At 41.6% G+C, this 26,410-nt stretch overlaps 2 protein-coding genes across 4 annotated transcripts; one reads left to right on the top strand and one right to left on the bottom strand.

Moving 5' to 3' along the window:
- Positions 1–8,469: 8,469 nt before the first annotated feature.
- On the top strand, positions 8,470–10,498 carry LOC128741723 (vesicle transport protein GOT1B). The gene is made up of 5 exons (XM_053837714.1): positions 8,470–8,811; positions 8,870–8,961; positions 9,020–9,280; positions 9,351–9,389; positions 10,349–10,498. The coding sequence occupies exons 1-5, from the start codon at positions 8,787–8,789 to the stop codon at positions 10,358–10,360; spliced, it is 429 nt and encodes a 142-aa protein (XP_053693689.1). The 5' UTR covers positions 8,470–8,786; the 3' UTR covers positions 10,361–10,498.
- A 1,566-nt stretch (positions 10,499–12,064) lies between these two features.
- On the bottom strand, positions 12,065–16,983 carry LOC128732764 (ADP,ATP carrier protein 2). 3 transcript variants are annotated; one of them, XM_053826118.1, is made up of 5 exons: positions 16,532–16,983; positions 13,175–13,635; positions 12,976–13,103; positions 12,812–12,918; positions 12,065–12,745 (listed from the first exon to the last, which is right to left on the bottom strand). In XM_053826118.1, the coding sequence occupies exons 2-5, from the start codon at positions 13,597–13,599 to the stop codon at positions 12,503–12,505; spliced, it is 903 nt and encodes a 300-aa protein (XP_053682093.1). In that variant the 5' UTR covers positions 13,600–13,635; positions 16,532–16,983; the 3' UTR covers positions 12,065–12,502. The 3 variants fall into 3 exon arrangements, with proteins under 3 accessions (XP_053682093.1, XP_053682092.1, XP_053682091.1); XM_053826117.1 differs by lacking the exon at positions 16,532–16,983 and adding an exon at positions 16,264–16,440; XM_053826116.1 differs by lacking the exon at positions 16,532–16,983 and adding an exon at positions 16,082–16,233.
- Between the last annotated feature and the right edge of the window lie 9,427 nt (positions 16,984–26,410).

The following is a 26,410-nucleotide window of genomic DNA, read 5'->3' as shown; positions in this document are numbered from 1 at the left end:
CAAACTATCCAGGCGCCATTTTTGTTTTCGATACGATTTCGAAAAAGAAAAGAACGAAGAAAAGGTATGAGCGAGAAGGATGCCAAAGTACGCAAGCACGCAGCTTCTTCAAACGTGCAATGACGTGGCTCAACCCTGTGAACGCTTGTACGGACACAGTTAAAAATTATCGCTGGAATCCCTGCCGAATTTCGTGCTTTTCCCGAGCTGTCCAGCAATCCATCTATAGCGTGACAAAATGACACTTATGTAACAAACCTCTTTACTGAACATATTTTGCTGTACATCTAGTACGGTACTGCTGTAAAATCGGTATAACATTAAATTAAAAGCTTTTGGTGTTAAATAAATAATTAAATACAGCAATAATTCGCTAGCAACCTAAGAGAGTAGAGCCAGCTGAGGGATTGTTTTTGTGCATCGAACTGTCGGGTGAAACCGGGTAAGAACTGTCACTATGGTGTGAACCGGGCTAGCTTGATTGAATAAAAAAGGGGAAGTATTTATTTGCGATGATATGAAATCTCAAACCCCTCGCAAACCCGAGCATGCTATAACTTGATTTAAATCGTGCTATTTGAATTTTCTGCATCAAATATAAGAATAAGAGGAAAACGAAAACAATCCATCTGTCACTAAGTTGGCTCCTCTCTCTCTCTCTCTCTCTCTCTCTCTCTCTCTCAGTTAGCAACTAACAAACACTCAATTAACAAACCTCCAATTAGCGAATCATTACTGTATATGAATTTTATATATCAAGTTGTGTATTAAAGGATTGCGTTCTGGCCTCGGTTCTGGCATATCTCGAGCAACATTTCAAAAATTTCGCAAACTTCGGCACACTTTTTCATTATATTCCAAGTAATGAGGGCGCCAAAGACACCGAAACATTTCATTTTAAAACAGCAGTTTTATGAGCAATTGCGCACTGTTGACAGTAATTTTTTTTTTGCAATCAGCAATAATTTCATAAAGTTTTATTAAGTTATTGGATGCCACAAGCTCGGCGGGCGACTGTCGACAATAGAGGTTTTCCGTCAGATCATACAGTATAATCAATATATATAGAATGCCAGTGTCGCTGCAGTGCGCGTGGTAAACATCATACATATTCAGATAATGTATTTACAGTACATATGCATATGTGTGTGTGCCTGAGATTCATCAAAAGGGGAATCTCATTGTCAAACTTTGACAACCAGTTTGAAATTTCGAATATGGCTGCCAAGTAATGTGATTGTAAACTTCGCTTGCTTCAAATTTCTGAAAAAAATCAGACGGGTTGTGTACAAGACACGACCGCATATATAGGAGACGCAGGACTACGTAAGTCTCTTTGTAGTGATAGTGGCATGTATTCATGCGTGTAATCATTCGATTCTTCATGTATACATGCTATATGCAACATATATACATGCTACATGCGTTGTATGTAATATTTATCAAAGAAGTAACATTGCATAAGTTCAATTCTCAAAAGATTGTGCATTTGAAAACAATTTAACAAAATCTAGAACACAAAATATTGCTTTCCTGCTACCTTACTGAAATTAAAGATTGTTTTTATTATCCATGGTTTCCCACGTTGAAGGGATTTTACCAATTCAATCCTATTTTAACAACAGCACATCTTTCCACTACACTTCCAATGAAACGGCAAGCATGCGTATTCATACAAAGTCGTATTATAACCGAACACTACAGCTGTAGCACATTTTTCCAACACAGATATCAAGTTCGCCGAGGTTTAATCGTCTCGCAGTAAAGAATTTGCGATCTTTCGGGACAACAAACTTGCGTCATTTTTTCTGGCACACTTCCCTAACACAGACATCAAATTGGACTAGGTTTAATCGCGTTGGTAAGAAATCTGTTGGCACGAGGGGCTTTGTTACTCTCTCTGGCGTACTTCCCAAGCAAGGACATCAAAATGGTCTAGGTTGAACCGCGGTGTTAAGAAATTTTGTTGAAATTAGGAAACTTTGTCACTTGTTTTGGCTTACTTCCCAAGCACAGATATCAAATTGGTATAGGTTTAGATCATCGTAAAGAATCTTCCAACCAATCACGAAGCGAGAATTCTGGTAAAACAGAGGTTCATTATTTTCAATTTTTCAATAGTTCAACATCAAGAATCCATAGTTTTCTTCATTTGGGTCAATTCTTAGAAGATTTTTCGATCGATTGGTGTAAGAATATTGAAAATCGATCGGAAAACCGCTGAGCTATTAGCGCTCAAAACCTTTCATTTTTCGTGACGCTCGCATTTTTCGATTTTTTGGAATGACACCCTATCTCAAAACTTGCCGTAAGACGTAGTCCTACGTCAAAATCGGTGCAAAAAGGCGCAGTTTTGGGATTCAATTCATCCGGGCGAAAAGAAAATTAGCGTTTAAAAACATTTCACTGGCATGAAAAGACAGCGATGAGCGCACTGATGACAGCACCATCCAGCGCACAGATAAAGAACAGATAAATAACAATGAGCAACTTTGACAATGAAGTTCCCGATTCACAGACTTGATACAGATTGTTAGCATCATGTTTACCACAATGAGTCCCGTAGAAAAACAGCGACACTGGCATTCTATATATATTGATTCTACTGATCATAGCCCTCCTTGACATGCGCAAAAAAAAATTTTTTCGTTGACTCTAGAATTTACTACGATTATTTAAACAACACAAATTGCAAGAATGTTGAATTTCTTTTCACCAAATCATGAATGTTGAGTTTTAAAAAATTCGTTTCGGCTGCACTTACTTACTTACTTCCCAACAAACAATTTATTTTGAATAGTAGCTTGTTCAACCATTGTATAGCTAACTACTAAGTAACAAGCGTTTGACAAGCTGTTATTCATCAAAAATGTTTGTTGGGTTATTCAGCCGAGAGCCGGGGTGGCTCTTGCCGTATCAAGAATTCCTCTCCATTGTACTCGGTCCTGGGCTACTCGCCACCAATTCGCAAGTCACACACACAAGTCGGCTTCAACCTGGTCGAGCCATCGTGCACGTTGAGCCTCTCTATTCTTGGTGCCGGTGGGGTTCTTGAAGAGAACGGATCTCACTACACAGTCGTCCGGTGACGTGACCGGCCCACCGTAGTCTCCAAACTTTTGCCAGTTGCTCGTCTCCGCTACTCTCCGCTCTCCGTTTGCACTCCGTCAAAAATAGTCCGCAACACCTTTCGTTCAAAAACAGCAAGTGCACATATGTTTTCCGCAAGCAAAGTTACTGTTTCAAGTCCATATATAGAGGACTACCGGTCTTATCAGCGTTTTGTACATCATCAGCTTTGTGCGGTGGCGTATGCTCCTAGATCGAAACGTCTTGCGGAGGGAAAAGTAGGCTCGATTTCCAGCTTGAATGCGTCGTTGGAACTCCTTACTCGTATTATTGTCGGCGGTGACCATAGATCCCAAATACAGTGGACCCCCGTTCGTGTGAACGATTCCTCATGCAAACTAACGGGGTTAGTTTTTAATTTGAACAACTGGCAGCTCTACATATGCTGGAACTTGTGTGATCTGGTCGCCCTACTCTTTGTTATTGTTTTGGTGGTTTGATTCAGTTGGAAGTTGGAAGCAGCGAATATTTCATTCTCCGATCGGATTTCTATCATAATCGTTGAGAAAGCGCAATGTGAAACAGATTAAACACGCTAGATCAGGACAAGCAAATCGCGTTTATGCGCATTGTCTGCATAAGCAAATGATCCATTTGAACCATTTTTAATTTGCACGTTGTGCAAACCAACGGGGTGCAAATTAAAAAGTGTTCAGATTAAAAGCGGTCAAACGAACGGGGGTCCACGGTATACGAACTCATCAACCACTTCCAGTTCATCGCCGTCAATAGTCACTGTCCGTGGGAGGCAAACGTTACTTTCTCGGGAGCCTCTCACTACCATATATTTGGGTTTCGGCGCATTAATTTGTAACCCTATCCTCCTATCCTCCGTTTTTAGTCTGGAGTAGATGGCCTCCGCCGTTCCACGGTTTCTAGTAATAATGTCGAGGTCGTGTGCAAAGGCTAGGAGTTGGCTACTCTTGCTGAAGATCGTTCCTCTCGTTTCGATGCCCGCTCGCCGGATCACACCTCCAATAGCGATATTGAATAATATAGGCGAATAAACGCAAAACTAATGAAGCCCATGCGACTCCTACATTTGGCTGTCTGAACTAGGAAAATGATGATCAGTTACAAATTTTCGCTGGACGGATATACAAATCAAAACATTTTTCAATTAAATCTCAGTAAAATGAATATTACGAACATTGAATTTTCTGCAGCGGGTTAGAAATCTTATTAACCAGCTAGCGCACTGGTGGTTGCAAATGAAATGTGTACTTAGGACAAGTAAATTGAGATCCGGATTTAGTTTAGGTGTGTGTGGTTATGTTTATAGGTTCCAGACCGAAAAATTTAGATCCAGATATATTCATGAAAGTGTTCTATATATTGTTTAAGGTAATTTCAATGATTTTAAGCAAAATTATAACAATATTTCATACAAGGCATGTTGAATCAATGTCCTTATTGTTTAGTATTTATTATGTAATAAAATTATAAATGGTTTTAAATAAAATGCAGGCAAATAAAAATTATAGTAAGTATATATGTTATTTTCTAACCCAACCATAACATTTGATTGATTCCAAAGCGCGCAGTTTTAAAAAAAATTCAAATTCGCTTCTTATGATTTTAGTTTTCTATGTGTTTTGACAGCTCGAAATAAAAATATCATCATTTTTACCGCGGCGCCAACTACTTGTCGAATGAAGCTTTTGTTCACCTATACAGGACAGTCTATCAGGACTTGGACTTGGACTTGAGGACTTGAGAGTGTCCCCGAAACGCGCAAGTGGCACATCACTCGTTTCAGAGTAGATATGATCAGCCGCGTCAGTTTATCCGGAAAACCATACTCCACGGCCCCCATAAAGCCCGCCTTATACTGTCCTACGAAATCTCTTGCTATTGGGGATAGACGACGCAACAAAATCTGGGAGAGCACCTTGTAGGCGGCGTTGACCAGCGTAATGCCGCGGTAGTTACAGCAGTCTAGCTGGTCGCCCTTTTTTTAGATGGAACAGACTACGCCTTCCATCTACTCCTCCGGTAGTTTCTCTTCTTCCCAAATCCTTGATATCAGCCAGCGAAATGCCGTTGCTAGCGGTTCTAGGCCATTTTTGCAGAACTCAGCCGGGACTCGGTCCTTTCCGGCGGCTCTATTATTCTTCAGCAGACCGATTTCTCGCCGGATCTTTTCGAGATCGGGAGCCGGTACGCTGTTGTCGTTTGTAGGTACTCCGAGGTTAACTTCCATTGCGTCTCCTGCTGCTATATCGCCGTTGGGGTGCTCATCGAAGGACTGCTTTCACCTGTCGACCACCTCGCGTTCGTTTGTGATTAGATCCCCGAGGGCCTTGCGAGTTTGGTTCATTTTCTCGTGAAACTTGCGGGTGTCATTAGCCCGGAATAGTTGTTCAAGCTCCTCACGATCTTTCTCCTGCTTCTGGCGCTTTTTCCTCCTCATGATCGTAGTCAACTCATTCTTCGCTCGTCGATACTTTGCCAAATTCTCTCTAATGAATATGCTCAGATAGTTTTCCCAAGCTCTTTTTTTCCTTTTTATCGCTTCTTGGCATTCCCCGTCAAACCAATAATTTCGTGCACTCGAGGTCCACCACTCCACACCTAGCACCGCGGTTGCGGCCTTGTTGACGGCCGAGCGTATCCTACTCCATCCGTTTTCAAGGTTCGAAGCATCTAGCTCCACAGAGGAAGGCAGAGCTTCACCCAGTACGCGCGCGTAGTTTTCGGCAGATCGCGGGTTGTCTAGTTGCCGAATGTTTAGCCGAGGAAGGCGACTTTGTCGCGAGGTATAAACCACCCATAGTTTTGAGCGCACATGTACTCTGCTACTAGGTAGTGGTCCGAGTCAATATCCGCACTCCGTAGGGAGCGTACGTTGGTGATGTTCGAGAAAAACCGGCCCTCGATGAGAATATGGTCGATTTGGTTCGAGGTTCGTTGGTCAGGTGATCTTCAGGAGGCCTTGTGGATATCTATGTGGAGAAAGAAAGTGCTTTTGATCACCAAGTCTCGGGAAGCCACAAAGTTGATGCATCGCTGGCCGTTATCGTTCGTATCAGTGTGCAGGCTATGGAATCCGATCACTGGTCTATACATTGCTTCCCTGCCAACCTGGGCGTTCATATCCCCGATGACGATCTTGATGTCCTGTCGTGAGCAGCTGTCATACGTTGCCTCCAGCTGCGCATAGAACTCTTCCTTCTCGTCGTCGGGTCTACCTTTGTGTGGATAATGCCCGTTTATGATGATGTAGTTGAAAAACGGCCTTTTATCATCAACATGCACATCCTCTCGTTGATCGTTTTCCAGTCCATTACGCGATCCTGCATTTTGCCCAACACTACGAAGCCCGTTCCCAGCTCGTTGGTCGCTCCACCACTCTGGAAAAATTGTGCTTTGCCGCCGCGGATCCTCCACACCTTCTCGCCTTTGCAACAGATCTCCTGCAGTGCAACGATGCCAAAACTTTCGGGGTTCTAGCTGATCGAGCAGCACCCTGTCGCCACCAACGAAATTTAGCGATCTGCAGTTCCAAGTACCAAGTCTCCATTCCCAAGTAACAATTTCAGGCTGATCAAACGCTTTATAGCTGATTTTATTCAACCTGTGGCTGATCTATAGTTTAGGTTTAGAAATAAAAACCTTTTTTCAGCTCTTAAACATCTAAATCTGGTGATTTCATCACGCTTCAGGCTTATTGATAGCTGCTTTCGAAACTGCAATGAAGTTTAATAGAAACTTTTTTGCGCGTTTAAATAGCCAATTTGGGCATTGTTGTCAATTATGAGAAATACTTTTGCAATCTGCTTTTCCAGTCGCTTAATCAACGCCTCATCAACCTTTATGCAGCCAAAAAAAAATCTATTTTTAAATTTAAATAAATGGAACGCGACATTTTTATTTTGCCGTGAACATTGTCGAACGCGATATTTTTAATAATTTCGAATAACTTTAATTCGTATAAGAGGGCTAGCTAAATTAAAAATGCATGTCTTTTTTCCGGGAAATGAACCCGCCATCTTCTGATCCATAAGCGCTCACCATATGATCCGCTCCATTTGCATCTGCATCAGAACAGACAGTGAGAATATTTTTACACCTGAAGCCTAGCCCGCCGAGCGTGAAGCAGTCGATAATGTCGTAATACCAGAGACAGACATACAATTGTACCAGCGTTGTACCTGTACAATTGTATGTCTGTCACCGTGTACAACGATAGAATCACGCAAGCAAAGTGGTACAACGGTGGTTTCTGTACCTACCTCTTTCACCGTTGTACGAAGCTACAACTGCTCGATTTTTACTGCGCGCAGCGCCAATGACTACTAGTTGTGATAACAAAAACTAAGCAGAATTTAAAGTTAATTATTATTTTGCAAGATTTTGGCAAAGATTTAACGCTAAATGCTCGGCATCTTGAAATTTGTGTTTACATTTCGTGAATAGGAACAAAAACCAACGCTTAGACCATGCAATTAGAGAATATCAGTGATGAGCACAACCACGTACAACGTACAGCAGTATGTCTGTCACCCTTCCGTTGTACATGTACAACGCTGTACACGTACAACGCTGGTACAATTGTATGTCTGTCTAGGGTATTCTGACAGACTTTTGCTGTCAGTCGAATTGCGAAATTCTATGATCTGACAGTATGTGTGCTGTAAGCCGAAAGAAAACTTGGTAGAAGTTCGTAAAGCCACTTTAAAGGGGTTTGAAAGCTGTGAGCCTAATGAAAGCTTGCATTCTACACTTTAACACCTTTAAGCAGCCGTAAAACGGTTTCATGTTTATGGCTGTTTATAAACAGATTGTTTAGCAGAAAAATCCGCTACAACCTGAATTCGTTAATTGGGCCACGATTGCACTCCAGCTGATTCGCTAATTGGGCCGACTGACAGTTGTTAGAAATTTCTAAACTCGAAAATTCCATACAATTTTGACATTCAAGTTGTCATATAGCCCAATTAGCGAACACCCAATTAACGAACCGCCCAATTAACGAACCACCAATTAACGAAACTTTGCTGTATTAGGCTTGTTTATCAGCTTTTCGGAGAGAATTGGTTTGAAAAACTTAAAGTAGCTTAAATATCGCTTATTTAAACACCATTTGAGTGCTTATTTTATGTATTTTAAGCGATCAACGCTCTAAATCAACCCATAAACAGCCATTGCTCTTGCCATTCAGCTACCGTTGTTACTTGGGAATGTATGATGGGGGATGGGAAGGTTTTTAAACACCGAAAAATACCGGACGTCCTTTGTGAACGACGGTTGGCGGGATGCAACATTGATGTGAAGTGTTAAAAAATCGAGCCTTCGCTGTACTTTGACAGCGCTACGTCTATTCTGCAGTGTTGTTTTGTGTGTTATGTCGTTTTTAGGCTGAGTAGAAATTCAACAAACCGTAATTAAATGTGCTGTAATAAAACTGTGAAATCATTTGTGAATTAAGGCAGAAAAGTTAAATTGCTTGTATTTAAAGTTAATATCCTGCCAGATTCTAGCAGTTAAAATAAACGGACAAATTGACCTATAAAACTATGATTTCGGCGCTTCTGGGTATCAACAAGCCCCAATGACGTGGAAATATTTTGATTAACCACTCTGTGATCAGTGCAGTTTTATAAATACATCTGGTCTCTTTCAGTAATACCTAGTATTATATCAAACTAAAAAAAATGTTCGAGATAAGTGACACACAAAGTACGTGACAGACTACTATTTGCCGTTTGAGTACTACGATTTTTCATATTTGTTTCAGAAATCGGAGTTGGTCTGGCCGGTTTTGGAGTAGCCTTCCTATTTCTGGGAGTTTTGCTTCTGTTCGACAAGGGTCTGCTAGCCATAGGAAACGTAAATTGAATCATATTAGAATGACGGTAGAGATAACTGACACAAGCACAATTTTCAGATACTTTTCATCTGCGGACTTGCCTGCGTGATTGGGTTGGAGCGTACGTTCCGGTTTTTCTTTCAGAAGCACAAGGTAAAAGCTTCGATTGCGTTCTTCGGTGGCATCATGATAGTTTTGTTGGGCTTTCCGTTGATTGGAATGCTGATCGAAACGTATGGTTTCATATTGTTGTTCAGTGGCTTCTTCCCTGTGGCCATTAACTTCCTGCGAAGGGTGCCGGTGTTAGGCAGTTTTCTGAATATGCCCGGGGTCAGCAAGGTAAATAGCAAATAGCCATACATCTCTTTGCCAAAAGGTTATAAAAAAAACAACATACTATCAATTTTAGGTTGTGGATCGACTCGCAGGGGACTCGAATCGAACTACGGTATGATAGCTCTAAGTTCACTAGCATATGTAAGGTTATTTTTGTAAGGAAGGAATCCTCTGCCACCCCATGGGAGCGTGAATCTAACACGTCAATCACCTGCTGGAAAAAGTGTACGTTAACCTAACGAAATACTTCATTTGCAATGTGATGTAAATTACCAAAACCGAATTATCCTTGTTTCGTGCGGCTAGCAATCAATTTAGTGGTAATTCTGCATTTGTTTCTTCTGTTGTTATGTACAAAAAAAGCAAGGTTTCCCTTAAAACGCGATCAAAATTGTTTATGGAATGAAAGGTATTTTTTGATTGCATGAATTTTGATCTAGTTAATATGGCAACGGACACTCGCAATCGAGTGGAGGCGATTAAAATTTCGTAATAGTTTAACTCTGTTTGCGTTTCGTTCTACATAAACCTACTACTAAATGTGAAAAATTATTTTTCAGACAAGGGTATTGATTGGTTAGAAAGAACGCCCTGGTTGAAAGGTCTTATTACGATTGCTGTTTGCTCTTTTGAGGAGTTTCCAACGTGGTGTTTTAGTCTCTAGTGAAATATAGTGTTTGGTGTTGGGTCCAATCTGTTAATCTATTTAAAACGAATTCTTGCTAAATTTTCGTTGTTGTTAAGCTTTAAATAAGGGTCATTGATTTCTAGGATTTCCAAAGCAGTTTTTACATTCAAAACAAAAACTATGTTCAGGAAAATTTATCATTGTGTTCTAACAGATGCAAAGCACACAGGATAAAGTTTCGTAAACATACGTTTTGTTTTAAACATAAAAACTTGAAATTTCAAGAATCAATGACGCAAATTAAGTCAATTAAGTGGCGAAAAACTGGAGGTCACGCAGATAAAAATGCTTATCCATCACCACAAACTACCTATGCAAATGTGATTTATATATAGAAAGATTTTAGAATTTGTGATAATTATTTGTTTTTTTTTGTTTTCTAGGATGCATATTAAAATTCTTCCGGTAAAATGATTACAATACTGCATGGAAATAACTGATTTCATCGATATGTCAAATTTATTTTAATTAGTCGCTTGAAACAACATTTCAGTTCAGTTCAGGTTGTTCAATAAACAGCACGCGATACGAAAGTTTCTTTTTCGTTTTACTTGTTTATTTTTGAAACTAACTTTCTAATCGCAATAATAAATTGCATGTTCAGGTGCATTTTATGCACCACAAAAATCACTAGAATGGTCGTGACTTTTTTGTTTGTCAATATTTTCTAACCAAATCAGTGGGCTTTTCCATAAAAACTCTTCAAGTTTCATAAAATTCGATCGTGATCATATGCCACTTTATCGCGAACTTCCCCACAGACTCACAGTTCCCCCACTCCATCTCACTTCACTTACGAGCCATATTCTTAGTTTTTTTTCCATGTTGGGTATTTTTATCACTGCGACCAATTGTTTGATCTATTGTGATATTGCAAATTGCAATGAAAATTGTCCAATTGATTGCTCATAGAAGTGCTATTTTAGCTTAAATCGCTTCGGTCTCTTCGGCGCACTTATTGCTTGGAATGTAACGAAAAAGTGTGCCGAAGATACCGAAACGATTTAAGGTAAAATATCACTTTTATGCGCGATTACGCACTTTGGATGGTACAATTTTCCTTGCAATCAGCAATATATCCCCCGTTTTATTGCCGTTTTATGTTGTCAGGATGATGCACCACTATCAGAAGGATCAGAAGCGATCGTCATTGTTTGACTAATAGCATTTGTCCAGCCCGGTGATGCACTTCGGATAAAGTGCACTACTGCGCTGAGGGTTGTTCTCCAAATATTAGAGGGTTCTAACAGCCCTCTTCCGAAGAACCTTTTATTGAAAATTGCAGTACATCGGCATAACAGGTGTTTCGAGTCTTCTTTTTCTATGCCACAGAAGCGACATATATCATCTTGAAGTTTTTCCCATTAGCTTCAGATGATAGCGGTTCGGACAATGTCCTGTTTTAAGACCCGTGTAAATGCTTAGATCTTTCTTCGAAAGCTCCAGGATTTTGCGAGTCATTGAAACGTTTGGAGAGATGAACCATTTCGACTGCCTAGCATTGAAAGTGTTATTCCAATTTGATTCCACTTTCGTACTTTCCCATGCTTTTAGCTCCATTTTTAAAGCAGAAGCAGATAAGACACACACAGAAGGGCTCACGTCCTACAAATTGATAAGATGATCCGAGTCTTGCAAGCGCATCAGCTCTTTCATTTCCATCGATTCCACAATGACCTGGGACTGGGACCCAGTACAAGTTGACTTGGTTACGACAAGACAATTTTGGTTCGTAGGGCAGTATCAGGCAGGCGGGCTTTATAGGGCCCGTGCTACTCTGACTCAAATGTTTCCTAGGGGTCATATGGCGAGTTCCATCTTTGCTACAAACATTCTTTCACGCTCAGCTTATTAACAAACTGGCGAAGCTGTTTCACCTATCTATACTTACCTGCTGTACGGGCGAACTTTAACCAACTTCATGAGACCCATTATGATCAATGAGATTCACTCAGTGTCCAAATTTCAACGATTCGAATAATTCGCAATACAATAAAATTTAGCAATAAAAAATTCAAAAGACTTATAGAATCTAAACCGTCTAAATTTGAACAATGACGTCAGGTTAACATTAATCAATCTCGAAAAACTTTTTCGATTCGTTTTATTTTCCCTCGGGCTTTTCACAGATTTAAGTCATTCTGGCATTCGTACATTTGTATGTATTTTGGTATTCGCTGCACTTCACTTCGATCGTCACTCGTTTTGTACAATTACATATGGCACATTCTACATTCGGTGTTTATCGAACACACCAACAACTGCTGGTTTGATAGATAACATAAATGATCGCTTAAAGCTAACCCTATAAGGCAGGTTAGAGAGACATTGACAAAACTGGGGCTAGTTTCTTCGAGAACTAAGAAAGCCGTGCGTTCACATTTTTGTCCTATAAAAATAGCTAGTTCTCTAGACGCAGTACTAATACGTTGACGATTAGCATCTGGGATAAGGAAGAAGGACAGAAGGATGAGGCATCAAAGGAAAGGAACAAAAACCTCGTTAAAAGCAGGATGTTACATTGTAACTGATTGTCTCTAGAGGACCTTCTTGATTTCATCGTACAACACCAGTACGAAGGCACCACCGGTACCGCGAAGTACGTTGGAGAAGGCACCCTTGAAGAAGGCTCCGGTACCTTCCTGTTTGGCAATGGTGGCCCAGCAGTGTAGTGTGCTTTTGTAAATAATTTCGGACTTTGCTCTGCCGGACTGCATCATCATACGACGTCGGACCGTATCGAATGGATAAGAGACGATACCGGCTATGGTGGTGACGACCTGTGTGTAAGGGGAAAGTAGATACTTTAGTGCTTCTTTGAAAAAAATAACCGTGATTTCAATTACCTGAGCAATGGCCCAGCTGACATACCATGGAGTAGTCTTCGGGTTTGGCAACATGCCACGAGCAGTATCGTAAAAGCCGAAGTAAGCGGCACGGTAGATAATAATACCTGTAATAAGTCATGTCAAAGCATTATTCCGAACATTTGTCTGGGCTCAAATCTTACCCTGAACAGATACACCGAAGCCTCGATATAAACCGACAATACCGTCAGTTTTGAAGATCTTTCCAAGACAATCGCCTAGACCCTTGAACTCGCGCTCACCAGAACCCTTACCAACATCGGCGGCGAGACTGTCGGAATGAACAAATAATCAAACGTCAGTTTATCAAAAGAATTAGTAGGTTATTAATTCAGAGCTTACCGAGTACGGGCGAAATCGAGTGGATAGACGAAACACAGTGAGGTAGCTCCAGCCATACCACCGGAGGCGAGGTTACCGATGAAGTAACGCACGAACTGGGTGTTCTTGTCGACACCGCCCAGGAAGACCTGCTTGTACTTGTCCTTGAAGGCAAAGTTCAGTGCCTGCGTCGGGAAGTACCGGATAACGTTGGCCATGTTACCACGCCAGTAGGCGGTAATACCCTGCTCCTTGGGGATGCGCACGAAACAATCAACCATGCCCTTGTACCGATCGGCTTCGGCAATCTGCTTCGAGATGTGCTGCACCTGCAGCAGCAGCTTGACACGCTCGATCGGTGCCACGGCGGTCTTGGAAATGGCCGCCGAGATGCCACCGGCGGCGAAATCCTTCAGGAAGGCAACAGGATCCGCTAGTCCAGACATGTTGGTATTCTAACGTGGGACGTTTGGGTGAGTAGGCTATTGGCGGGGTTGGAGAGCAGACGATTAGACTTTTTTTATGCATGCGGACGAAGTATGTGATACTTTTCACAAGTCACGGTCTCAGAATTTCATGAAACACAGTCATAGTTTATAGATGGATCTTTATGAACGAAAACCAAATGTCACAAAATCGAGATCTCCTAGGGTTACGCACCCTCTTCGTCATACGTAAACACGATCCATACTTTATTGCAAGTTTTTATAAGAATTAATCCACAAGTACTCAAGTTTTTCACTCCAGATAAATCTGACACATCTTGCCTGTACATCCCAAGTAACATTTTGGGTTTTATTACACTCTCATGATGGCACTTAAGACCAAAATTAGTCATGAAGACCGTCATAAGAGTTTATTAAAGCTTACATTGTTGCTTGGGATGTACAACCATTAAACTCGAAAAAATATTTCGGAATTTATGTTTCTCAATGGAACAAAACATGCTCCAGCGGGAGTTCGTCATACGAAAACAGCATTTCGTCATAAGCAAGATTTCTTTCGTTTATCATCTATGCATGTATTCTTTGAGCCGTGTGCAAGAGCTACCCAACTACTATAAAAAAGTGGAAATAGTTTGAATCACAGCTCAAAATTTTAATATTTTCTTCGTCATACTCAAAGCTGGTAGAGCAAGAGCGCACTCATACTCAAAGCTGGTAGAGCAAGAGCTGGTAAGCAAGCAAGAGGGCTTCTATTTTTTGAACAAATAGTGAAAATGGTAATTTTCTAACACAATATTTTCCTCGATAGTGAAGAGACAATCCATAAATATCAATATCAGATTAGTTTGAATGTAATTCGCCTCAAAATTGGTTATATTGCGAAGACCAGCCGTATACGAACCCATCCAGCACTCTACCTTCTCAGCAAACTCTAAGGCAAGTTTTCCGTTTTTCTCGCACATCTTAGAACAAACATTTTCTAAGCAACCAAGAATAAATATTATCAGGAAAAAGTTTTCTTCAAAATTGTCCATGGTGATGGAAAACTCTAAAGAAAAATCGGAACAACTAAATTTTATATTTTTTTTTTCTTGTTCGTCAATTCATAATCTTTTACAGATAAAAATTTCACGATAATGTTTATTGTTGTTCCGGCGATGGCTGAAAAATTGACGACCATCGTTAATCGTTAATAGTTTTTCGGCCATAATTCAGGAACAAAAAGTAACACACAAAATTTTCACCAGTAAAAGATCGGTGAACAAGAAAAGTAACCTCCCAGTTGGCCCAGAGGTACGATACCTGTCGAACAAATCAATCGTTCTATGCTCGAATCTCGACTGAGAGACACTGTAAGAGTCAATTGTCCTGTACTCTAACAGCTGACTGCAAAGTCTGTCGAATAAAAACAGAAGGTCTAGGTGCGAATGCGGAATGTGAATTTGCTTTGCTCGGCTTTGAACAAGAAAAACAAATTTTATTTTATCTTACTCTTTCCATGAGGTAGAACATAACTTTTCTGTTTTCCATGCCGTAGAATATTTTATAAAAAACTTTATTTTGAAATGAGCAATGGAAAATTCTAAAACTTCCCTTGCCATTTTCTGGTAAAATAAATCTTTTAAATCTGGTTCCAATAAGTACGGATCGAAGTAGACTGCGACCACTAACAGGTGTAGAAAATTTTTCGAGTCAAATTTTTCCTGTAGCTAACTAAAACCTAACATTTGAAGTAAGTTTATAGTGCGAATTGTGTAAATAATAAAAATTTAAGAAGAAGACAGACTTTAAGAAGTTGACAGTTACTATTATATTCGGATTTATTTGAAAGATTACTAAATCTATTTGACCCGATCATCAAGATATTTTCCAGCGGCGAGATTTAATTTTTTTCACAAGCACAAGTATGATCAGTGAATCAGTGTTCGAAAAGCAAATTTAGGTACACTAAACCTATGTGAAAAATTTGCAGAAAAACTTTTCTTCCACACGAACATTATTGATGCTGAAGATTGAAATTCTCGCAAAAGCTTTTTTACAAAAAAAGCTCTTCAAATCGCACAACAAAATTTTTTTGACAGAGACGTGCAATTATTTTGATCATGCAAATCTTTGTTATGTAAATGATGTTTAGGTATGTTACTATTCTCAGGTAATTATAATTCCTCCAACTTGCTGATTTTTTTTATAGTCGACACTTGATTGTCACATTCAAAGAAACAGTTTCCCATCCATCTAATGCCTGATTGCAAATTTGAAAGCTATGACTACCGTCGTGTACAATTTTCTTCAGATCATAACTAGGATAATTAGGACTCATCCTAATTGTTCTTGTTCTTGATCTCCCAAATTTTTCTGTTTAGTTTTCAAATTATAGTAATTATTTTTCAATCATCATTATTATTTTTATCCAACAGTAACGTTGTGAAGAAAAAATAAAGTCATAGCCGTTACAGACTCCCAAATACACGTTTTTCTTTACACCGTTAAAAACTGCGGCCCATTTATTCTTTATTTTTCACAAAAAGCTTTCTTCTCAATAAACTTGACTGCCACGATCAACAACGATTAGGTAAATTAGGTTATGCAACTGCACAAATTTGCTCCCGATTATTATGCAACGACGCCCATTTCGCCACCATTGTGTCAAGTGCATCTTGTTACCTCAGCTGTACAACCTTCGTCTTCGTCGTTACGCAACCTGTCTAAGCCTGTTGCTTTTTATTCTCACGATAGTTGCCTATATTTTTCTGCACTTCCTTTCCAGAATGTAAAGAAAACTTATCACATTTCCATTCAGTGTAATCTGCCCACGCAAACAGTCTGTCACTTCTTATGTAATTTTATGCTTTATTTTTTTGGCGCGGAAAAGTGACTATTTCCGGCCTGAGAGCACACTACCACTCACGGTCAGGTCGCGGAGGGGGCTTACCTTGGCGAGTTGATTGGCTCGTTCCTATCAGCTGGGTGGAGTTGCTGTGAAGTGTTCAATCTGCGAGCTGACAAATTGCAGATTTATCCCGCAGGGGCTGTGAAAGCTGTGCTTCTGATGGTTCGATGTTTACTCGAAGACCGCGGGACAGTGAGTAACCGTTGATTGAGGATTTATGCACGGGGTAGTTTCGATGTAAGTTTACTCACGACCTTCGCCTAGATTTCGGCACGAAGGCCAGTGCGCCGATGCTGTGAGAGGAAACCCAGCAGACGAAGTTCACTATCGCCGCACGATCGCGATGCACCTTGGCGACGATCGTGCAGCAGATTCCGAGCGCATCTCGTGCGTTGTTCGTCGCGATCATATGAGCGACGATTGGCGGACGACAACAGCAACAGCTGCCTAGGACGTTGTTATGGTTTTGGCAGAGGTAAAGGGCACCGGGAAGGCCCGCCGAGGCGACGGTTTGTTTTGGAACGTTGTTGGCGTCCCATCGATTGACTATTTTTAAACTGATTGCTTGGGGAATAAGGCAGTAACGTAGTAAATTTGACCTTTGATAAACCTTGCACTTTATAAGCTAAGTCAGTTGGCGCTAGTGGCAAGGCAAATCAAGTACATAGTTATAAAACATACCAAGAAGCCGTGTCTTTCATATCATGAGAGCCCAAATACGCAACAAATATTTTCACTGGCCACAGCTTCCGGATTCCGGATCCCTCCTTTCTCTGACAATAGTTGTCGTTGGCATGACATTAACCTGGAAAACTCGTTTCTGTGTACTGCACCGCTATTTATAAAATCAATTTCAAGTATAGAACTTGACATGCGCCAGTTGCCTTGTACCACCGTGAACTAAATCGACAGTTTACGGTATGTATCAACGATAGAATGGTTCAAAATGTGGATTTTGCTAAACTATTGCATTTGTACTCGCCCGATGAGGATGATCATGGAAAAAATGTAATGAGCTGTAAACTACTTTTTGAAATTGTTTTGACTAGGTTGCACTGACTAGCACTGTGAAGCGCACTAATCGCGCAACGTTACGTTTGTAAACGGATGATCGGGGCCGGATTGGCGTGTTCATAAGGAAAGTGCAAGTTGCCAAGTTGAATGCATTATGAGGCTGCATTGTGCGCGATCGATGCAGTCATCCGCGATCGCGGTCAAATAAATTTAGATCTCTCGTCCGTTAGTTGCCCGTTTCTGCTTTTATGGCAGGAAAGTACCGGTTGCCACGGGTTGTAAGCTTAAAATCGAATGCCGATCCCTGTCAAGGACATTTTAACTTGGTCAACTTTTTTCCTATCATGGAATCGTTTAAATTATGCTGATTTTAAGTGTTTAAACAAAATATTCTTTTTCAAAATTTTTAATTAAAGACAACATTGCGATGCTATCTAGCGAATAATGTGTATATATGTGTGGAACTACCACCTATCTTAGCGAAACAACTGTGTATAGCCATGGGCCTATCTTGACAGACAGGCAATTGTACACGCTTAAAAAATTTAACCCGCGAATGAATAAGATTAACTCAGAAATGAGTGACTTTCAACTCAAAAATGAGTAAAAACCGACTCACTATGACAAAAACTGGAACAACCCAAAAATTTGAGTAATGGCAATTTCTAAATTCTGAGTAGTTTAGGTCGACCTCATAACTGAGTTAAATTTACTCGTAATTTGTGTAAGTACTACCCAGTTTTGGGTGAAATGGCACTCATTTTTGAGTAAATATTGCTCATTAATGAGCTTCTACGGTGGAACTCATAAAAGGAGTAAGAGCTACTCAAAATAGTGTGTAAAATATACGCATGTTTTGAGCTGTTCCACTTTTCGTGAAAGTGGGTCAAATTTTTTAAGCGTGTAGAAACTTCAAGTTTACCAGCTCCTGTATGAAGGGCCAAAAGGGAATTGGTCGACAAGCAGTATCAGTTACACGTATCAGGGATGTTTGCAAATGTCCTCCCAAGAACAAGATCGCATGAATCAACCATTAAGCAAGCCCTCCAATGTTGGACGATGGTGAGCGCATTACTTCTATACTAGGCCCGAGGTCTAATCTTATATCGGAGCCACCCAGAGTCATTTGTGCCTGCTGAGACAGCTAACGACATGCCAGTAAAACTCAGTAGCGAATTGACGCTGGAGATTCCAAGATCAGACAACGTCAAATGATTGGTCATATAGTCACGTAGTAGTCTAATTATCAATGTTGTATAAAATGGTAAACGTTTGAAGCTAATAGTTAAAGATATATGTTTTTTATACCTGTTATTCGGGTATTCATAGTCCGTGCCTCTTATCTTTTCATGATGGATTTTACCCTATTTTAATAGGAGTTCCCAAAATTTTAAATAGATTTGATACATAATTATTGCAATAAGTTATTTTGTCTATTGCTCTTATTTATTTTTACCCTCGCTAACGAACATCAGGGCTGGCAAAGGGTGAACATGTGCATTCCATAACCTCTGTTCATTAACTCCTATTCCTACCTCCTGGGGTACGCAACTTCGGTTGTCGTATGCTAACAGGAAAGGGAGCACGGTGGCTCCCGCCCACATTAAGATGGCAGCCCCATCAGCGGGATAAGGACCTTAGGTTAACAGCCTACTGTACCAGAACATACAAAAAGTTACCGAAAATGAAAGAAGAAATCTCTCCGGATTATTGGCAACGACCTTTAGCATGAAAACACGGATACGAATCGGAACATGGAATATACTGACCCTTGCCCAGCAGGGCAAGCTGGCTCAACTTGCAAGGGAAGCTAGCCGCCTGAAGCTTGAAATCCTGGGGCTGAGCGAGGTCCGCTGGCCGGGTACTGGCGAACACAGGACATCATCCGGGCAAGTCTTGCTCTACTCTGGCATACGAGGTGAAAATGCTACTCGAGAAAGAGGAGTTGGATTCCTACCGAGCCCAGGGGCACATGCGGCCCTGATGAAGTGGGAACCAATAAATGAGCGAATAATCGTTGCCAGATTCAGAACACGGGTTAGGAACCTTACGGCAATCCAGTGCTATGCGCCAACAGATGCTGCCGACCTGCAGAATAAGGAGAGTTTTTACAGCCAGCTGAACAGCGTGGTTGAGAAAATCCCGAAGGGGGACATCCAAATTCACATGGGCGACTTCAACGCGAAGATTGGCTCAAACAACGCGGACCTTGAACGCGTCATGGGACGCCATGGCCTAGGAGAGATGAGCGAAAACGGGGAGCTGTTTACAGAATTCTGTGGTAATAACGACATGGTCATTGGTGGATCGCTCTTCCCCCATAGACCAGTACATAAAGTCACGTGGGTTTCCCGCGACGGCCGAACAGAAAACCAAATCGACCACATCTGCATCAGCCGGAAATGGAGAAGGAGCCTTCTTGATGTACGCAACAAACGCAGCGCTGACATTGCATCCGACCATCGCCTTGTTATCGCTGAGATACGTCTGCGCGTCGCACGTGTCCAACGACGGGAGGAGAAAGTTGGGTGCCGCTACGACGTTCGCCGATTGGAGATTCCTGAGGTGAAAAAGGCCTTTGTTGAACAACTTGAATCTCGAGCCTCGGAGTTGCCACCTGGTGGAACCGTCGAAGAGCAATGGACCGGCATCAAGAACGCCTTCATCACGACCAGTGATGAAACCCTCGGCAAAGCGCGCAGTGGGCGGAGGGAGTGGATTTCGGATGAAACTTGGAGGAAGATCGACGAGCGAAGAGAGGCGAAAGCCGGCATTGAACGAGCGCGGACCAGATCGGCTAAGACAGCTGCCCGTCAACGATACGCCGAACTGGAGAGGGCTGTTAAACGTGCTTATAGGCGGGACAAGAGAGCCTGGACTAACTCCCTAGCCGAACAAGAAACCGCCGCCGCCAATGGTGATATCCGTTTGTTGTACGATATTTCTCGCCGCCTTAGTGGTGCCACGATGAATACAAAGATGCCGCTAAAGGACAGAGCTGGTCAGCTATTGACTGACCTTACAGAACAGCTTAAGCGATGGACTGAACATTTTGAACAACTCTTCCGAGTTTCAAATGTCAGAGACCAACAAAACCAGCAGCGTACGACGCCTACAGTTCGTCGAATAAATCGCGTGAACTCGGAGGCGCCATCGCTGGATGAAATTGTAGCAGCCATCAAGGGTATGAAATCCAATAGAGCGCCAGGGATAGATCGTATTTCAGCCGAAATGCTCAAAGCTGACCCTTCTTTGTCAGCCCAGATGATGCATCAGCTTTTCAGCAATATTTGGGAAACCGCAACTTTTCCGGTGGACTGGATGCAGGGCATATTGGTCAAAGTCCCTAAGAAAGGAGACCTAACGGAATGCGGTAACTGGCGTGGCATCACGTTGCTCTGTATTACTCTCAAAGTACTCTGTAAGGTAATCCTCAACCGGATCCAGGAGAAGATCGACGCTACTCTCCGGCGGCAGCAAGCTGGATTCCGTGCTGGCCGATCATGTGTAGACCATATCACAACGCTCCGCATTATATTGGAGCAGATCAACGAATTCCAGGACTCTCTTCTGCTGGTGTTCGTTGACTTCGAAAAGGCGTTCGACCGACTCAATCACGAAAACATCTGGGGCGCACTTAGGCGTAGAGGAGTTCCAGATAAGCTAGTCCATCTCATCGAGGCTCAGTACGAGGCGTTCTCGTGCAAGATTTTGCACGACGGCATCTTGTCCGACCCCATAAGGGTTACTGCTGGCGTGAGACAGGGCTGCATTTTATCACCGCTTCTGTTTCTCATCGTTATGGATGAGATATTAGTTGGAGCAACTGACAGTAGACCAAATCGAGGATTGCCTTGGAATCCTCTAACGATGGAGCAGCTAAATGACCTCGACCTAGCCGACGACATTTTCTTGCTCGCACAACGCCGAAACGATATGCAGAGCAAGTTAGATGACCTCTCCGAGAGCTCCCAGGCAGCAGGTCTCACAGTCAATGTAGCGAAAACTAAGTCTATGGCAGTGAACACTGACAATTCCACCAACTTTACAGTAGCAGGACAACAAGTTGAGCAGGTAGCCGTCTTTCAATATCTTGGTAGCCAAACAACGCCCGATGGTGGTACCAAGACTGATATAGCCACACGGATCAGGAAGGCCAGGGGTGCCTTTGCAGGTCTGCGAAACATTTGGCGCTCAAACCAGATCACTCTACGTACGAAAACCCGAATCTTTAATTCAAACGTTAAATCCGTACTGCTGTATGCCTGCGAAACGTGGTGCGTCTCAGCGGAGGCAACGCAAAAACTGCAGGTATTCATTAACCGGTGCCTGCGATATATTATTCGTGCCTAGTGGCCTGATAATTGGATATCCAATGAGAAACTCCATCGTCGGTGTCATCAACGGCCAATAGCCACAGAAATTCGTGAACGTAGGTGGAAGTGGATCGGACACATCTTGAGGAAAGGAGCGAACGAGGTTTGCAGAGAAGCACTCGACTGGAATCCACAAGGACAGCGTAGAAGAGGCAGACCCAGAGGCTCATGGCGACGGAGCTTATCCAACGACATCCGGGCTGTAGACGAGAACCTGTCCTGGCGACAGGTAAAAGCCATGGCGGGTAACCGTCAGCAGTGGAGATCTCTGATTTCATCCCTTTGTTCTGCCGGACCGGCGGACATGGACACATAAGTAAGTAAGTAAGTAACGAACATCAGATTATGGAGCGTATTCATACAAGCAAATATCGCATAACTTTTCAACAGGTTCAATGTTACAAGTGATATAAATGCACTTGAATGCATCTCGTCGTTGTTGTCGTCAGCAGCTTCCCGGGGTGGCTCGTGCTGTTTCAACTAGTCGCCTCCATTCAACTCGATCTTGGGCCACTCGTCGCCAATTTCCCAATCGTCTCAAAAGTCGCAAATTACTTTTGACATGGTCGAGCCATCTTGCACGTTGAGCTCCCATGTTCCTAGTGCCGGTGGGGTTGTTGAAGAAAACTATTTTCGTGACACTGTCGTCCGGCATCTTTACGGCGTGTCCGGTCCACTGTAACCTACTGACTTTTGCTAAACGTACGATGGGAATCTCTCCCAGCAGTGCCTATAGCTCGTGATTCATACGCCTCCGCCACCCTCCGTTTTCAGTTTGTACTCCGCAGAGCCGTCCGTTCGAACATGGCAAATGCGGGTATGTCCACCGTGAGCAGCGCCATGAATTCATGTCCATAAAGAACTACCGGTCTAATAATGGTATAACACATTGTCCGCTTTGTACAACGGCGTTTGCTTCTTGATATGATCGTACCGTTTTGCGTAAGACAAGGTAGGACCGATTTCCCGCTTGTATGCGCCGCACCGTGGGATGAAACCCAAAACTAGGTGGACAAAAGTAATTACGCTAAAACCGTTAGCCTTATGTATATAGTAGCTTCAGAGAAAATTTGTTATTTCAACTCCAGCATTTTTTTGTGTATATGGCATTAGGGTGGCCATCATAGTAGGCGAGTGCAAAACTTAAACTTTTTTATAGTTTAAGTTAGCTGAATAAAATGTTTAGCAAAGTTGAAGAACATTAAATTTTGTGTAACTTTGCTAAAGAAATGAAAGCCCTATCTTTAATGGTTGATAGGCTAGAGCAATTTTAATTTTTTTGGTCGGAGTGGACCTAAAAAAACCGTTTTTTTTTCTTAATATCTCCTTTCGTGTTCATTTCTCACAAATCAAGCATTCTGAGCACTTTCACATCCATTGAAAACGCACATTTTGTTTGAAGAAATGAAGTCTCTATCTCCTTCGGTTCTGAAGCTACAGACATTTTTTCTAAAAAAATATGCTTTTTTCAAATGTTAATAACGTAAAAACTGCTCAAAAGCAGCAAATCAAATTTTGAATAGATGTTTAGTAATATGTTGCCCACCGAAAATAATTGAGATCGCATCGGTCCAGGTCGGCCCTTTTTTGCTAGACCGTATTGAATAATGAGCTCATTACAGCTGATTAAAATATATATACAAACATTTAGACTTATTTTCGTTTTTTAATCCATTCTAAAAAAAAGCAAAGCAAAGCAAAGCCTAGGTGCTACATTCCGTTATCGAAACTTGACCTTCTGTTTCTGTACGACAGACTTCGCAGCCAGCTGTTATAGTGCAGGACAATTGCAGGGCCAGTTGCTACGATCCTATTGACTCTAACAGTCTCTCCCAGCCAAGATTCGAACATACGACCAGCATCATACCATCATCATACCATTGGGACAGCATCATACCTCGAGACCAACTGGGAGGCTAATCCATTCTATTAACGTTAAAATTGTGATTTAGGTAAGTAAATCGGTAATTTTTGCTTCATTATTCAATACGGTCTAGCATTTTTTTTTAGAAAAATGGTCTGTAGCTTCAGAACCGAAGGAGATAGCGAATTAATTTCTTCAAACAAAATGTGCGTTTTCTATGGATGTGAAAGTGTTCAGAAGGCTTGATTTGTGAGAAATGAACACGAAAGCAGATATTAAGCAAAAACGGATTTTTTAGGTCCACTTCGACCAAAAAACTTTAAATTGCTCCAGCCTATCAACCATAAAAGATAGGGCTTTCATTTCTTTAGCAAAGTTACTCAAAATATAATGTTCTTCAACTTTGCTAAACATTTTATTCAGCTAACTTAAACCATAATAAAGTTTATGTTTTGCACTCGCCTACTATGATGACAACCCTAATGCCATATACACAAAAAAAGCTGGAGTTGAAATAAAAAATTTTCTATGAAGGTACTATATACCTAAGGCTAACGGTTTTAGCGTAATTACTTTTGTCCACCTAGTCTCGGGCGCACAGTGCGCCGCTGGATCTCCTTATTAGCGGTGTTATCCTCGGTGATCAGCGATCTCAAATACTCGAACTCATCTACCACTTCTAGTACGTCGCCGTCAATAGTTACCGTCCGTAAGAAGCAAGCGTTCGTTTTATTTGAGCCTCTTCCTTTCATGCATTTGGTCTTCGACGCATTCATTTTTAGCCCAACCCTTCTACACTCCGATTTCAGTTTAGCGTAGATTGTCCCGCCGTTGCAGCGTTCCTGGCAAGGCATCTGCAAAACCTACGAGTTGGCTAGCCTTGATGAAAATCGTGCTTCTCGTTTCGATGCTCGCTCGTGGGATCACCCCTTCAAGAGCGTTGTTTAACAGCATGCAAGGTAAACAGTCACCTTGTCTCAACTCTCACTGCGTCTCAAAGGAACTCGACAGTGTCCCCGAGATGCGCACGAAACACATCACTTGATCGAATGTAGCTCTGATCAGTCGCATCAGTTTATCCGGAAAACCGTGTTCGTGCATTATGTGCCTTAGTTGATCTCGATCGACTGTATCATATGCTGCTTTAAAATCAATAAAGTTGTGATGCGTGTGCACGTTGTTCTCCCGACAGTTCTGCAAGATCTGCCGGATAGTAAAAATTTGGTCCGGAGTTACGCGTGTTCCCATGAAGCCCGCATGGTAATTCTCTAGAAAAACCCTGTGCTATCGTTGAGAGCCGGCGTAACAGGATCTGGGAGAGTACCTGGTAAGTGGTGTTTACCAGCGTTATGATGCGATAGTTGCACTGGTCGAGTCTTTTTGGAGACAAACCACTTCCTCCATCCATTCCTCTGGTAGCTTCTCCTCCTCATAAATCTTGGAACCCGGTGTGCAGCCATTGCCAGTGTTTCTCGGCCATGTTTATAAAGCTCTGTTGGTCTTAAAGAAACAAGATTGCTCGTTCGACTTCTTGAAGATCAGGTGTTGGGACATTATCATTTTCCATGGGCATTCCTAGGTTGACCGTTCCGTTCCGCCTCCTTCTGCAACTTCACCATTGAGGTGTTTGTCGAAGAACTGAATGCATCTGCATTGCATGAATCGGTCGCTGGCAGCATTAGCTAGCTAATCCTTAAGGGGACATAGTACTTTTTACACCATACTTTTTGACTTATTTCAAAAATTTTTTTCTCGATAATGCGAAAAGCCAATCGAATCAGGTTTTTTGCATTCAAAACATTGCATTTTATACTAATTCATATGGGAACCTCTGACTCTGACCTCTGACTTCCCCTTTCCCATACGACTCCTTGAAGAACTTCATTAAAAAAACATGAATTGCGGTACCATGGATTGGCGCTGGGGGGCTTATCCGAATTGAAAAATTCCAAAACTACATGAAAGTATATTAAATTATCTCGTGTTTGACCCCTGCTTTTTTTAAAATTCGAACGCATAGCAAAATGGCGGACATTCAAACATAAAAGTACGGTTTTTAGTCGAAAAAATTGACTTTAAACATTTTTAAAAAATACAAAAATTGCAATATCGAAAAAAGGATGGGTCAAACACTAGATAATTTTGTTGGCTTTCAAACAAAAAAAAAAAAGAATCATGAGAATTGCTTGAGCCGTTCATGGGATATTTATGGTACCGACTTTGAAAACCTGGTTTCGAGAAAAACGGCGCTGAAGTTTTTATTCGCTGTGTAATCGCTCCAGACATGCGCGGTACAAATAGCTGTAACTTTGTCAATTTTTGGAATTCATCGAAATGACTTGAAACACATATGGTCAAAATGTCAATCTTTCGAAATAATCAATAAAAAAAATTTCCGTTTTTACAAATTGAAAAAGTACTATGGCCCCTTAAGAAATCTTGCGTGGAAATGTGTTTTTCGTCGCAGTGCAGTAATAATCAGACAAGAGGGATATTGAAGAGGATCCCCCATTGTTAGTTTGCACCTTTGGAAAAGTTACGCGAAAAATTCCGATGAATTTATATTGATAAAATGAAAGCCAAGGCGGCTGGTAAAAAAGTTCCCCTTTTTGCCCATGAGACTACAGTGCACCGGTGTTGCCAAATTTTGGCTCAGAGTTGTTCACA

Source organism: Sabethes cyaneus, chromosome 1, assembly GCF_943734655.1.
Source record: "Sabethes cyaneus chromosome 1, idSabCyanKW18_F2, whole genome shotgun sequence".
NCBI lineage: Eukaryota > Metazoa > Arthropoda > Insecta > Diptera > Culicidae > Sabethes > Sabethes cyaneus.
Note: the sequence above shows the minus strand (reverse complement) of the source record. Positions and strands in the feature narration are given on the sequence as shown.